General features: G+C 47.4%; 1 protein-coding gene across 1 annotated transcript in view; it reads left to right on the forward strand.

Moving 5' to 3' along the window:
* Positions 1-756: 756 nt before the first annotated feature.
* The window catches only part of DENND5B (DENN domain containing 5B), a 104,064-nt gene continuing 92,301 nt past the window's right edge, over positions 757-12,519 (forward strand). Inside the window, exon 1 of the mRNA XM_072332954.1 lies at positions 757-1,019. Coding sequence (XP_072189055.1) covers positions 908-1,019 — 112 coding nt within the window. The 5' untranslated portion in view covers positions 757-907. The remainder of the gene's footprint in view (positions 1,020-12,519) is intronic.

The raw sequence follows: 12,519 nt of genomic DNA on the forward strand, positions 1-12,519 counted from the left end.
GTGGCCCTCCTCCAGACCTGCTCCAAGATCTCCACATCCTTCCTGTGCTGGGGACCCCAGGCCTGGATGCCGTACTGCAGATGGGGTCTCACAAGAGCTGAGTAGAGGGGGACGATCACCTGCTCCTTCCTACTGGTCACCCCTTTTTTAATGCAGCCTTCTGGGCTGCAAGCACACACTGCTGGTTCATGTCCAGCTTCTTGTCTACCAGGACCCCCGAGCCCTTCTCCACAGGGCTGCTCTCAAGGAGATCCACCCCCAGTTTGTATAAATAGCTGGGGTTGCCCCAACCCATGTGCAGCACCCTGCACTTGGCTTTTTGAACCTCATTAGGTTTTCATGGGCCCACTCCTCCAGCCTGAATGAAGAAGTGCTTTAGATTTTGCCTTGTGCGTGCAACAAGGAGTCAGTTGTCTGGATGATAACCGTGATATGATTAAAACTGTTTATGGTACATGAGAGGAGACCTTTTCTGCCCCACGCACATCCATCACCCGCCCTCTACAGCTCCCTTCTGTCTTTTAGACCTTTATCCTAACAACCCCCCCCGCCCTCAGCGCCATTCCCACAGGAAGACGCTACGGGCAGCCGGAGCGCAGCTTCCCGCCCGCTGCTTTTTGTCTGGCAGCCGCCCCCCATAACCCAGCACGCCGGGGGTCCCGGCGGGGCGGTGCCGCGACCGCTCAGCGTTTAAAAGCCCCGCGGGGGCGGACCGGCAATACAGCACCGCCTGCTGCCCGCCCCTCTCAGCTGACAGCGGGGTCGGAGCCGCCACCGTCGCTCGGTACCCGCCGGAGCCGCCCAGAGCCCTTCGCCAGCGCCCGGTGCCCGTCGCCGGGGATGGGGGGCGGCGCTCCGTGAGCCCGCCGCGCTGCCGCAGGGAGCCGGAGCCGGAGCCGCCGCCGGGATGAGCGGGAGCGGCGCCCCAGGGCCCGGCGCGGCCCCGTGCCGCTTCGCCCACTACTTCGTGCTCTGCGGCATCGACGCGGAGAGCGGGCTGGAGCCCGACGAGCTGGCAGGTGAGCGGCCGGGCACGGCGCGGGGCCGGGGAGCGGCTGCCGCAAAATGTCCGCTTCCCCCCGCGGAAGGGGCGTCGGGCCTCCGGGGAACGCGGGTGGGGGGTGAGCTCCGGTCCGGCCGAGCGGCGAAGCCGGCACGGGCGGCGGGTCCGGCCCCGCTGCTGGGTTTGCTGCGGAACCCTGCAGAGCCCCGCGGTGGAGCTCGGTGCCGGGAGAATGCGTGTTCTGCCCTGTTGTGTGCTGCAAACCGGGGGGAGGGATGTGGGAAGAACCGAATAAATGAATGCAATTGCATCGCCGGTTGCCTTGCTTTCTTTCATACCTTCTGCCTGTTTGGAAATAGTCTTCCCGCATCCTTCTCGCTCCACCCACAGAGAATGTTACAGATCCAAGAATGAGATTATTGGGATCGGGATATCCTAACGTATTTATTGTTGGAGAGCTGATGCCCCGATTTGAGCACGTTATGTTGGGGAAGCCTGTGCTCTCTCCCAAATGTTACTGCGCTCATCTAAAAGGAAATGTTTAAGTTGTTTTTTTTATGTGTAAAGCAGGGCTGACTGTAAGCTTAGTGATGGGGCGTAATTGCATAGAAGCAGAATGTTTCCTCTCTGAGTTAGGAGCCTGTAAGCACTAAGGTCTGTAGGTCCCACTGCCCATATGTGCTCCTGCTGTGGGTAAGGGACCTGCACGGGACAGGTGCAGGCAGTGAGGCCTGCGAGGTCTCTGGGTGCTGCAGCAGGAAGGACATGGCCTTGCGTTGTGTAAGAGGGAGGCTGTGTGATCCGCATTGCTGACCCATGCACCCTGGTTGAAGTTCGCCTTTATGCTGGCTGTAGAAGGGCGATAGGATCACCTGAAGTGCCACAGAGCCTTCCCTTGGCTTAGGTGTCTGTATCTTTTCCCATCGTCTTTGCATTGAACGCACGGTCGAGGCAGCCCTAGGGTGTCCGAGTTGAAGCATTAGCCAAGCAGTCTGCCAGCTGTTTGTTTTCTAACACGTGCTGGTGACCGCAGTTACGTGTTTTGGTTTGAATGCTTTTAATAGCGACCTCCTGGCTTCTGAGCCTTCGCCCAGCTGATGTCACTCAGCATTAGATTTGCATGATGTGACCCACTGGGGTGGGGGCAGCTCAAACTCTGACTTGCCTCGAGTTCCGCGTTCTGAAGGGAGCTCATTTATAGGACAGCATTGGCCAGCAGTGCGTGCCTTCCCTGGTGGTGGCCTGGACTTCACAGTGTGCCTTTTACTGCTTTCTGCTCAGTTTCCCAGTAAGATGCACAGAGCTGTGCTCTTGGGGTGCACCGCATGTTCGCACAGTACCCTGCCTCTGTGTCTTCTGTAGCAATTCAGGAGATTTCCAGCAAGACCATTTGGGTTTTAAAGCTAACTGGATAATAAAAGTGTTCAGAAATGTTTGGCGACGGCAATGTGTGAGGTATCAGCAGCACCCAGGAGGGTTGGGACGTAGCAAAGGAAGACCTGGAGTAACAGAGCTATGATGCGACTGCTATTAGCTGTGGTATATTTTTAGGGACTCGTGACGAGAGCTTTCTGCTATCAGCTGGGAGCTGAGCAGTTGGAAGTGCTGGAGAGGAACAGGCAGTGCTGGGAGCCACACTTGTAATGCAGCCGTGCAAAAATTACCTAAGGCTTTAGACGTAGCTGAGAAAATATTTCTGCTAAAGCCTGGGGAGAGCTAATGCCGCCATAGGTAGGCACCAGGGAGTTATCATATGAAACTCTGTTATGGGTTCCAAAAATGAAGCTACGAGGATTCAGTTCCTAACTGGAATATACAGGCAGAAAGATGTTCAAGGAAGCAGATGGGCCGTTCTGTAAAGGGACACCCACAAATGAGGCTGTTTCTTTCTAAAAAATGCTTTTACGGCGTTTTCTGGAAAGAAGCGATCCTGTTATTTCGGTATGGAATTGTAGCTGTGATGGCTTTCCATCCCGCCAGCTTTGTGCTTAAAGAAGCTGCTGAGGTAAGTCGTGCCTTCCCTGAGCAGTGCTGTCACTTAAGCTGCTGCGCAGATCATCCCTAATGTAGCAAAAAGAAGTAATTAAGAACCTGCTTATCTCCAAACACTGGAGTCCCTCAGCAGCTCCAGCACACAAAGCTCCAATACCTTATGCCAGGCCCAAGTGCTGGGCAGAGGCCTGGGGCAGGAGGTGTGAGCTGCAGGCCTGGGGCAGGGGGGCAGAAGTTACAGATCCTCACAGGGCTTTCAGCTTCTGGAGGGCTGGGGCTGCCTGGGAAGCTGCTTCACAGCTGGCTGTGGAGAATTCATGGTTGTTTAAGTTCACTTTCACAGAACATAATAGAATCACAGAATCTTTTGAGTTGGAAGGGACCCCTAAAGGTCATCCAGTCCAACTCCCCCCAAATTGTGAAAGCTATCGCTAACTTGGTAGTGCATCCAGGCACGCAGCAAAGCAGTGTATGGATGATAATGCCATCAAAGCACTTGTGGCACTATCACTGAGCTCTCAGCCAAGGGTGGAAGAAGAATCTGGTGACTTGAGGGAGGAAAGGGAGCTGTAAGGATTTCTTGGCATTGAGCGGTCAGAGAAAGAAAGCGGTATATTTGACATGAAATATCTTGAAAAGCGTGACATTTTCAATATTGGTTTCTCTTTGCTGCTAGACTCCACTAAAAAGGATGAGGAATGGTTTTTCCTCTCATGTTCAGGGCTGATAGAAAATGTATCGCAGTTTGCTTTCATCTTCATGCCCACTTCTTTCAGGTATGCTCATCTTGAGACCAACAGCCTTGAACATGCGTATGTTCAAATGAACTCATTATAGCAAATACTTAACGTTGCCTTCAAGAAAAAATACCAAATAGTTCATTAAACTGTTTCTATTATGTCATTTTTTGTCATACTGTGAGAACTTCAAGTGTGTGTGCGTGCAAGGCGCAAGGTTTCTCATGGCTGTAGCCGCCATTACATTTTGCTTTGATACGTATTAAGCTCTGTTATTGTATCTTGTCTGGCAAAATATCTCGCGTTGTCTGGTTTTGATGAGTGTGTGAAGATTCAGTATCTTATTATCCTGATTCAGTTAATACCGTAAAGCTGTAGAGAGCTTCACCACTTCTAAGATCAGCTATTTATTCCCTCGCTGTGCCCAGCCCAGCAGCTGTTGGGACAGCTTATGCTCATGTTAAGTGGGCATGTCGAGTGTCTTGGGGAAACTAATCACTGCTTCTACCTCTTGCTATAAATGGTCAGACATCGAGAATTAATTTCCTTCAACAATGAAACACTATCTGAGCTCACAATGCTGAAAAACAAACCGTGTGTGTGTTGCAGCCTGGCTAACCGTGCTTCTTGTCTACAGTGCTTTTATTTTTAGAAAGCCAAAGCTTTTATTGTCTTGTGTGTGCTTGGCACCTGCATGCTCTTGTGTTGCAAAGCCTGGCTGCAGCGAGCCTGGCTCTCCACCTGACTTCCTTCACACCAGGTCATGCTGGAGGGCCAGGCTTCAGCAAGAAAAATGTGGTGGCATTACTACACCAATGCAACGTCATGTGTGCGTGACCTTTCCAAAATAAGGGAGTGGGTTTTTTTCTTGGGTTACTGGAAATATATTAATGAATTTCCCTCGACCAAGGAATTTCTGAACAGTTGCAGTTCCTGTTTCTGACTTACCCAATTGTGACAAATGAAAAACAAGCTATGGCAGTTTTGCTTTTTGTTTTTTAAAGTGCAATCTAGAGCACTGCAAGGCATGCATGGAGGGGGAATGTCCAGGTTAGGCAACATGGATGTGGGTGAGACTTGTACCAGCAGAGAAGATGGCTCATACAGTTTAACAGATCTTAATGTGCACCTCAGAAGTACTTGTAGTAGAATCATAGAATTGTTTCAGATGGAAGGGGCCTGTAAAGACCATGTGATCCAACCCCCCTGCATTGAACAGGGACACCCACAGGTAGATCAGGTTGCTCAGAGCCCTGTCCAGCCTGACACTGAGAATCTCCAAGGATGGGGCATCCACCACATCACTGGGCAACCTGCTCCAGTGCCTCACCACCCTGACTGTAAGAAACTTCTTCCTAATATCCAGTCTTAATCTCCTCTCTTTTAGTTTGAAATCATTTTCCCTTGTCCTGTCACAGCACACCCTGCTGAAGAGTCTGTCCCCTTTTTATTTCTAGTACCCATTTAGATGCTGAAAGGCTGTAGGCTGCTTAGGATTTCTGATCATTACAGGGCTTGCAAAAGATTGGGCCTAACATTGCCTCCTTTCATTAAGACATGATGCTCAAATGCAGCACTAAATCTTCTGGATCTTGCTGGAATAAGCAAGTTTCATGGATGAGGAATATAATGGAATAGCTGGCAAATGACTTTTGTGTGTGTGTGTGTTTTTGTGACAACTTACCATAATAAGATGGAAACTGTGTGTATGAATGTAGGAAATGCTTTCATTAGAAATCTAAGTTAAGATTTTTATAGTATAAAGCCAAAGCTTTTGACTTTGGTCTGTTTAAGTAACCTGTTATTTATTGAAGTTAAAGTGTGTGGAGATGATCCCTGCTGCCATGCAGTCTTGGCTCAGTTCTGAAGTGAAGGCAGTGAGTTTGCTCTCTTCTTCTTCAAAGGTAGTAGGCATGGACAACTGTCATAATGGCTTATTCTTAAGTGTGAGGTTTTTTGCTAACAGGGGAAAAACAAAATTCCACTGTAAGACAACATATTGTTTTTTAAGGATTTCTGAACTATTCTCTGCAGAATTAACTTCTGTATGAGAAATTCTGCAGCTGAAGGAAACTGAGCCCCTTGCAAAGAGTTGTCAATGTTATTGACAAGCATCATAGCCAGTTATGGTAACCTTCAACAAGGAGTGACTCGCTTGGATAACAGACCATCTGTGGAACTGCTAACGGCCGTAATGTGTTAATATGCTTTAGTAATATGGGTTTCGTTCTCTACCCTTCATACGTGCTGGAGAGATTAGAATGTTCCTCCCCCCTGGTGTAATGCTTGTTATGCATTTGCTTTCCTTTGAGTTTTTATATTATATTCCCTTGAAAGTAAGGAACCAACCAATTGATTGGGTTGGAAAGTCTGTTCTTGTATTGGTAGCCCTGACTTGCTAATGCTAAACTAAGGAGGATTTTGTGTTTTTTCTCTTGCTTAGTAAGCTGACATTTCCACTTAGCCTTCTGAGGGTATGAGCTTAGCCTTTTTTACTACCAAGGGATGCTGTAATAGCACAGTAGAAGGTATACTACTGTCAGTAGGAGTGGGTTTTTTTTCTGTTGCTATGGCTTTTAGTAAAATTATAGTAGCAGGCCTGTTTAATGTTGTGGTATATAGCCTTTTCCATTCCCATAGTACTAACAGCAGTGCAACCCAAGTGTTTGCAGGCACTGCTGATGGCCTGAATCCAGCCACATTCCTGCTGTGCCGTGCCATGTTGTGACCCCATGCAGGATACTCCAGCTGTGTCCTGGCAGCTCCAAAGGCTGCCTACTGGGCAGAGCCCACAACCTGTCCCAGGAGAAGGTTTGAGTACCTTACTGGGTGCAGCAGGGCCCTGTCTAGCCTCACTGTATCTGAGTGTTGGTAGAGGTGTGAGGAGAGGTAGCGTTTTTGGGACCTGCTAGAGCAGAGATGTGACATACACCAGCACTATTAAGGGCAGTGTGAGACTGGTGTTGATTTCTGTGTGCAGCTGCTTGCCCGAGAAGCCTCTGTCCTCACCAGTGCTGCAGGAGCTGTGCCATCACCTTGGTGCTGTGCCTGAGGCTTTGGGGCCAGGCATGGAACTTGCCACTGAAACACCTCCAGAACAAAGAGCATGAGGAAATGCGGTAGTGAGAGGTAGTGATGTGAGGACGTCACAGCTATCTGGCCTGCTGGGTGCTGTAGCAGTCCAAATACACTAAGCTTGTGGGTTTCAATAAAATTCAGCTTTTATTTTCCTTATCTACCTTTGCTTCTGGTAGGAAATGTTACATTGAGGAAAAACAGACTGCATCAGTAAACACTGGGCCTTCATAGTTACATGAGCATGTAGATAATCTCAGAACTAACTAGGGAAGAAATGGTGGTGGCTCATCGCAGTAAGAGATACTTAGGAGATGACTAATATGTGTCAGACTGTTGAGGTGTCAGATATTGGGATGCCTGAAGAAGCCTATGTTATCAGTATAGGAAAAAATAAGCGACATAATTTGTGCTCCTTGCTTGGAATCAGACCACTTCAGTGAGCGGTCTGATCACTGTATCTGAATGGAGAGCTTTCTGATTGGGTTGTGCTAGGCAAAAAGAAAGTGCCTGTTTGGGAATGTGAAGCCACATTCTCTCAAGGTATGGGGTCTTGCTTCTTCCTCATTCTTCTGCACATTGACCAGATCCACTGACAGTAACTTCAAAGCGTGAAAACAGGCTTCAAAGGAGTGAAGTGGAAAGAGTATTCCATTGCTAAGATGTACACTTTGTAGAGTAAGGCTGAAGGGCTTTGCTAGATCTCAGTGACCTGCTTTGAGTGACAGTGGGAAAAAACCAAACTCTTGGCACAGTACAATGTTAGGGGGAAGTGGTTTTAGTGAATCTGCCTAGGAAACCTCTGAGTGGTGAACAAACTTAAATGTTCAGTACAAAAATGCCATCAGTTCTTGTTTTGTGTTCAGGGGCAATGCCACTCTTGTAAAGCAAGCTTTTCTCCCCTCTTAAAGCACAAACTTAGCTTTGTAGCCATGTTATTCATCACGTTGCAATAGTTCTGGGATCTGGTGTTGTTGTTGTTGCTGCTGTTTAAACCAACTGTGTATCCAATGGAGTCAGACTAGGCTTTGAAACTGTGCATCTTCCCTCTACCCCCTCTTTGGTAATCTGTCATGTTAAAGGCTAACATGGGGAAGGGTGGAGGGGCTTAAGCTGAAATACCATTTTGTGTAAACAATGATAGGATTAAAAGAAAGGAAATGGGGAGGGGAAGAAAACCCCACCTCAGTCCCCGTGGGTGTGTAGTGGCTGCTGCTTTTCATGGATGGTTGGAATTGTCTGTATAAATTAGCATTTTCTTTTTCTTTAGCTGCTATATACATATGCTCATTTCCATGCATAGCTATTTTCACGCACAAAGCAGTCGGTGTGCGATGGCATGTGATGTAGTGTTGCTGGTGTTAGCAGGAGCTGTAGATGCGAGGAAGAAGTGAGTGTGACTGAATGATTTTTATGTTGGGCTGCCCAGGTGTAAAATGTGCTTCTGGTGTCTTGTGACTGACAAATGAGAGGACACAGCTGTCTGCGATGAAACAGAGAAACCAAGCATGCACCCAACTGCTGATTTCCCAGTGAAACATTGATCCAATGGGCTGAGTAGCCTGTTTCTGACTTCTCCGTATCCTGGTATGGCTGAAGCCCTCTAGAACAGGAGGATGCTGCCATGGTCCACGTGTGTATTGCTTATGCTGGTGGGAGATGGCAGACAGGATCCTGAGTGCAGATTCTCACTGCTGGGGAGGCTGCCAGGAAGCAGATAGCCCAGCCCAGGTGGAGAAGCCCACTTCCTTACTGTGTGACCAGCTGAGATGGGTCCAGTGTGACGTGGGAACGCCTTCTGCTGCACCCTCTGCATTCCCACGGGATGCTCTGGAAAGAGAGAGATCTTTCTTTATGTTTAAATTCAAACTAGGAAGTATTTGAGTGAAGAATGCAATATACGACTGAGTAAATATTTGGCTTTTCATTGAGGGCAGGGAGGATTTGCTGATTAGTTGGTTATTCACACAGTACTGTTTTTATTTCCATCAGTATTCCCATGTGGTGTTCTTGTCAAACTATTGCTCAGCATAAAGCAAACGTTACTTTGAAATCCGGAGTGATTTTATGCTGGAAAACAAAAGAATAGCTCTATAAACGCGGAATTTGTCACAGCTGTGATGCTGGCTGGAATAGGAGAGATGAGCAGTGATGCTACAGTTTGTAGCATGGGCCCTTTTGTCTCACAGAGGTAGTGCTTTTTTTTATTTACCTGGTGTTATAATATGTAATTACACTGCGCCAAGTATTTGGGGGCAGAATCTTTCTTTCTTCTTTAAAACAGAAAGAAAGGCACCTTTGTGTAATACATGGAGATGAGATGCCAGGTCATGACTTGCAATGCTTAAAAATTGTCAGGTGCTTTGTAAAACTGCCGATCGTGGATGTATGCCCTGACACAGAGCTTTTGAGTGCTGCATTCTCCTGTATGTTTTGCCTTGTAAACACGTCAGCAACGTCAAGGTTTGGAAGAATGGTACTAAGGTGTCTTTAATGCACTCCTTTGCAGGCTGTCAACCTTTGTCTTTAATGACTACCATTATGAATCTACTGAAGGGAGAATATTTATCTCTGGAAATCAGCGTAGCAGCTCATCAGCACAGATGGATCACGTGTTTATCCTTCTCCCGAGATGATGCTACTCGGGATAGGCTTGTCTTACTAGCATTTGCAAATATGTTGGCTCTTTCTGGCTTTAGCAAGTGTGATAACAGATGTTGTTTGACTGTCTTAATTCAAGCAGGGATATTTGGTCGAATGTTTCTGTCTTAAATTGAGGAATGACTAAGGACTAAAGAATCCCGTTGTAAGGAATGCTATTAAGCATTTTTTTCTTGTATGAATATGAACATCTGCATAGGGTGAGGCAGCTGTAGCTATTGTCTTATGTCATGCTCAGAGGAATGGTGCTGGGAGATGTTAACTTTAACGTTAGCTGTTCTGGTTAATAACTTCTATAGTTTCTATGCCTACGTCTTTGTTCTCTTTCTTCTTGGAGCTGCCCGCAGGGTTGTGAGCTGGGAGGGGAATGAAAGAGCTCAGTCTAACGCACTGATTTAAACTAAGAAAGAAGAAAAAACCCTCTAGTGTAATGCAGACTGAACTTCCCATAACAGCCGGGCCTTAATGAGTGCTGACCCCTCGGCTGTGCTTTGTCCCAGCCAGCAGGTGAGGGAGAGCAGAGGTCCTCGCAGTGCCTGCCCTGGCGCTGACCTGGGGGCTTGGGGCAGTTAGTTCAGCTCTTGGGCTTTCAACAGGAATAAGAATGAGCAGACATGATGTCTTGTGGCTGGATGCGCTTGTGCTCCTTGCCTGCAGGTCTGTGCAAGCACTGGGGAAAAAAGGTGCTGATTTGGGTCTTGCCTTGAGCTGGAAATGAATTGCTCGCAGCAAATACTGCAGCGGAGTGCCCAGCATCTATTGTATTGGATAACGGTTGAGATCTGAAAACTACTTGCAATTCAAAATCTGTCTCAGCTTTCAGTCATCAGCTCATATTTTGTCAGTGCTTCATGCTGATGACTTCTGACTCTGTCCTAGTGCTCGCCTGCAGTGTACTGAATAGCTAAAAAGGGACGTTTACACTAAGCAGCAGACCATCTGTGTTGGTGATGTAGTATTATCACACCCAAAACCGAGGCTTGTGTGACTGATAACGTGATCTCACTAGACCCATTCCCTTGGTTTTTGTTTAAGTAATAAAAACAAAATGCCAAAGTAGTTGGTATCCTTATCTTCTGAATCCATCGGTCAGTTTAGCATTGTGGGATCAATAGGACCACAGAGTCGCTGAGGTTCAACTGTCCACCTACCACCAGTATTACCCCGTATAGATTCACTAAGGTTTTATTTTGTCAGAGGTGAAATAGTTAACAAGAAAATTCAAAATGCTCCTGAGTTCTTGCAGCTGGAGCAGAGAACCTAATTAAACTGCTGGTAACACAAAGGCTGCAGAAAAAGCAGCAGCACTTCTCCAGGCAGCACAGCCTGTGTCTGTGGGCACTTCAGTGGGCTGCTGGCAGCTGTGTGGCTGGACCTGCATCCAGCACGTGCTGTCTCCTGGGCCAGGGGCTGTTTGGTGACTCAAAGTGGGGAGGGGTAGGCAGGAGAGATTGGACCTAGCAGGCTTGTGTGAACAAATGAACTCATGGCAAGAGGCTCCAAATGTCAGTCCTGGTTTATGGCTCCTAGCACTCTTCACCTGGATCTGTGAAACCATTCTTTTGTGCTTAATGCCTGTTTCCTCTGGGTTGCAAATGAAGGGTATTTATTAGGGGAGCAGTTCTGCCATGGCATCTACGGATGTGACTGGTAATGGGAGGTGGGAGCAAAACTAGGTTTGACAATAAATAAATGCAGTGGCTGTACAAGATTGGTTGTCCATTGGGTTGTGTGTTTTTTTGGTGTGTGTTTTTCCTGTTTGTTTGTTTTTTCCCAAAAACTCAGTAAAAAAAGATAGGAGCAGAAAGCACAGGGAAAGGGGGCTCTGTGCATTTTCTTCTGCTCCTAATCTACCACCTTCCCAGGTTTAATAACAAACCAGCTCTTCCTTATGCTTTGTTGTGGTTTCAGAAAGCACTTGTAACCTTTCTGATAATATTGTTATGAGCTGGGATCTGAATTCTAGTGTATTAAGGCGCTAATGATGTGTGAAGAGTCATAAAGCTGTGTTAAGTGCATTAAGGTTTGAGTGAGTAACTCGGGCAAAAAACACTGCAAGATATATGGCTAATCATGCTGTGTTTATGAGCTGTCTTAAGAGTAAATGGCCATATTCAGATGAATCTGTGCACTGAAATGGCCTGAAAGGATGCGGTGTTGCACTGCAGCACAGTGGGAGGCTGGCCGCCCTTGCTCAGTTCATCTGATCATACCGAAGTGGCTCAGCTTTGTTTGCAGCAGGCTTTTTAATAGGTGAGTGCCTTGGTGAGTTCCTGTGGAGTTAGGCTGTACTGGGGGGGGGGGGAGGTGGGGGTGGCAGATTTAAGAAATGCACATGTGTGGGATTTGGTTCCCAAAACAGCTCGGACCTTCTACTCATCTCCTGAATGTGTCTTGTCACCAAGAATGCCATGAGCAGGCCAGCATATACTTTTGGTGAGGAAACAGCCATGTGGGAGCCAGCTGAAGTCTCAGGCTCCTGCCTTGCCCTCCCCCCACCCCAAGCAGTGCAGTGCAGAGAGGATGAATGTGGCTGACTCTGTTTCTCTCACATCTTTCTGGTAACTCTCAGCTAGACAGTGCTGAGTTTGAGTCTTCTCTTATTATGGAGATGGTGTGGCTAAGCCTTCCAGCATGGCCAGACAAGAGCTCCGCAGGGCACTGACTCTTTGGACTCAGCTAAACACATGGTGAAGTGTGCAGAGGTCCCTGAGGACTGGCAATAATCTGTGGATATCTGACAAGATCCTTAACAATTATCCAGGCCTTTAGAGAAATAATTTCAGGATGCTGCTTGGCTTTTTCAGGGTCGTTTGTCTTTTATTTTCCTTTTTTGAACGTGTCCCATAAAAATGGGATTCTAGCTGACTTCGAGCAAGCTCCTGCAGTCAAGACTTAATTTGTTTTCCTTTATTATCGTGGCTTGCTGATGACTGTCTTAGTGATGCGTTTGGGCTCTACTCCTTAAAAACGTATTATCTGGTTTATTTTGGGTGAGGTTACGGGTTTCACAATATTGTCTAAAACCGAAACCAGATCCTCCTGTCTGCA

Source organism: Excalfactoria chinensis, chromosome 1 (genome assembly GCF_039878825.1).
Source record: "Excalfactoria chinensis isolate bCotChi1 chromosome 1, bCotChi1.hap2, whole genome shotgun sequence".
Taxonomy (NCBI): Eukaryota; Metazoa; Chordata; class Aves; order Galliformes; family Phasianidae; genus Excalfactoria; species Excalfactoria chinensis.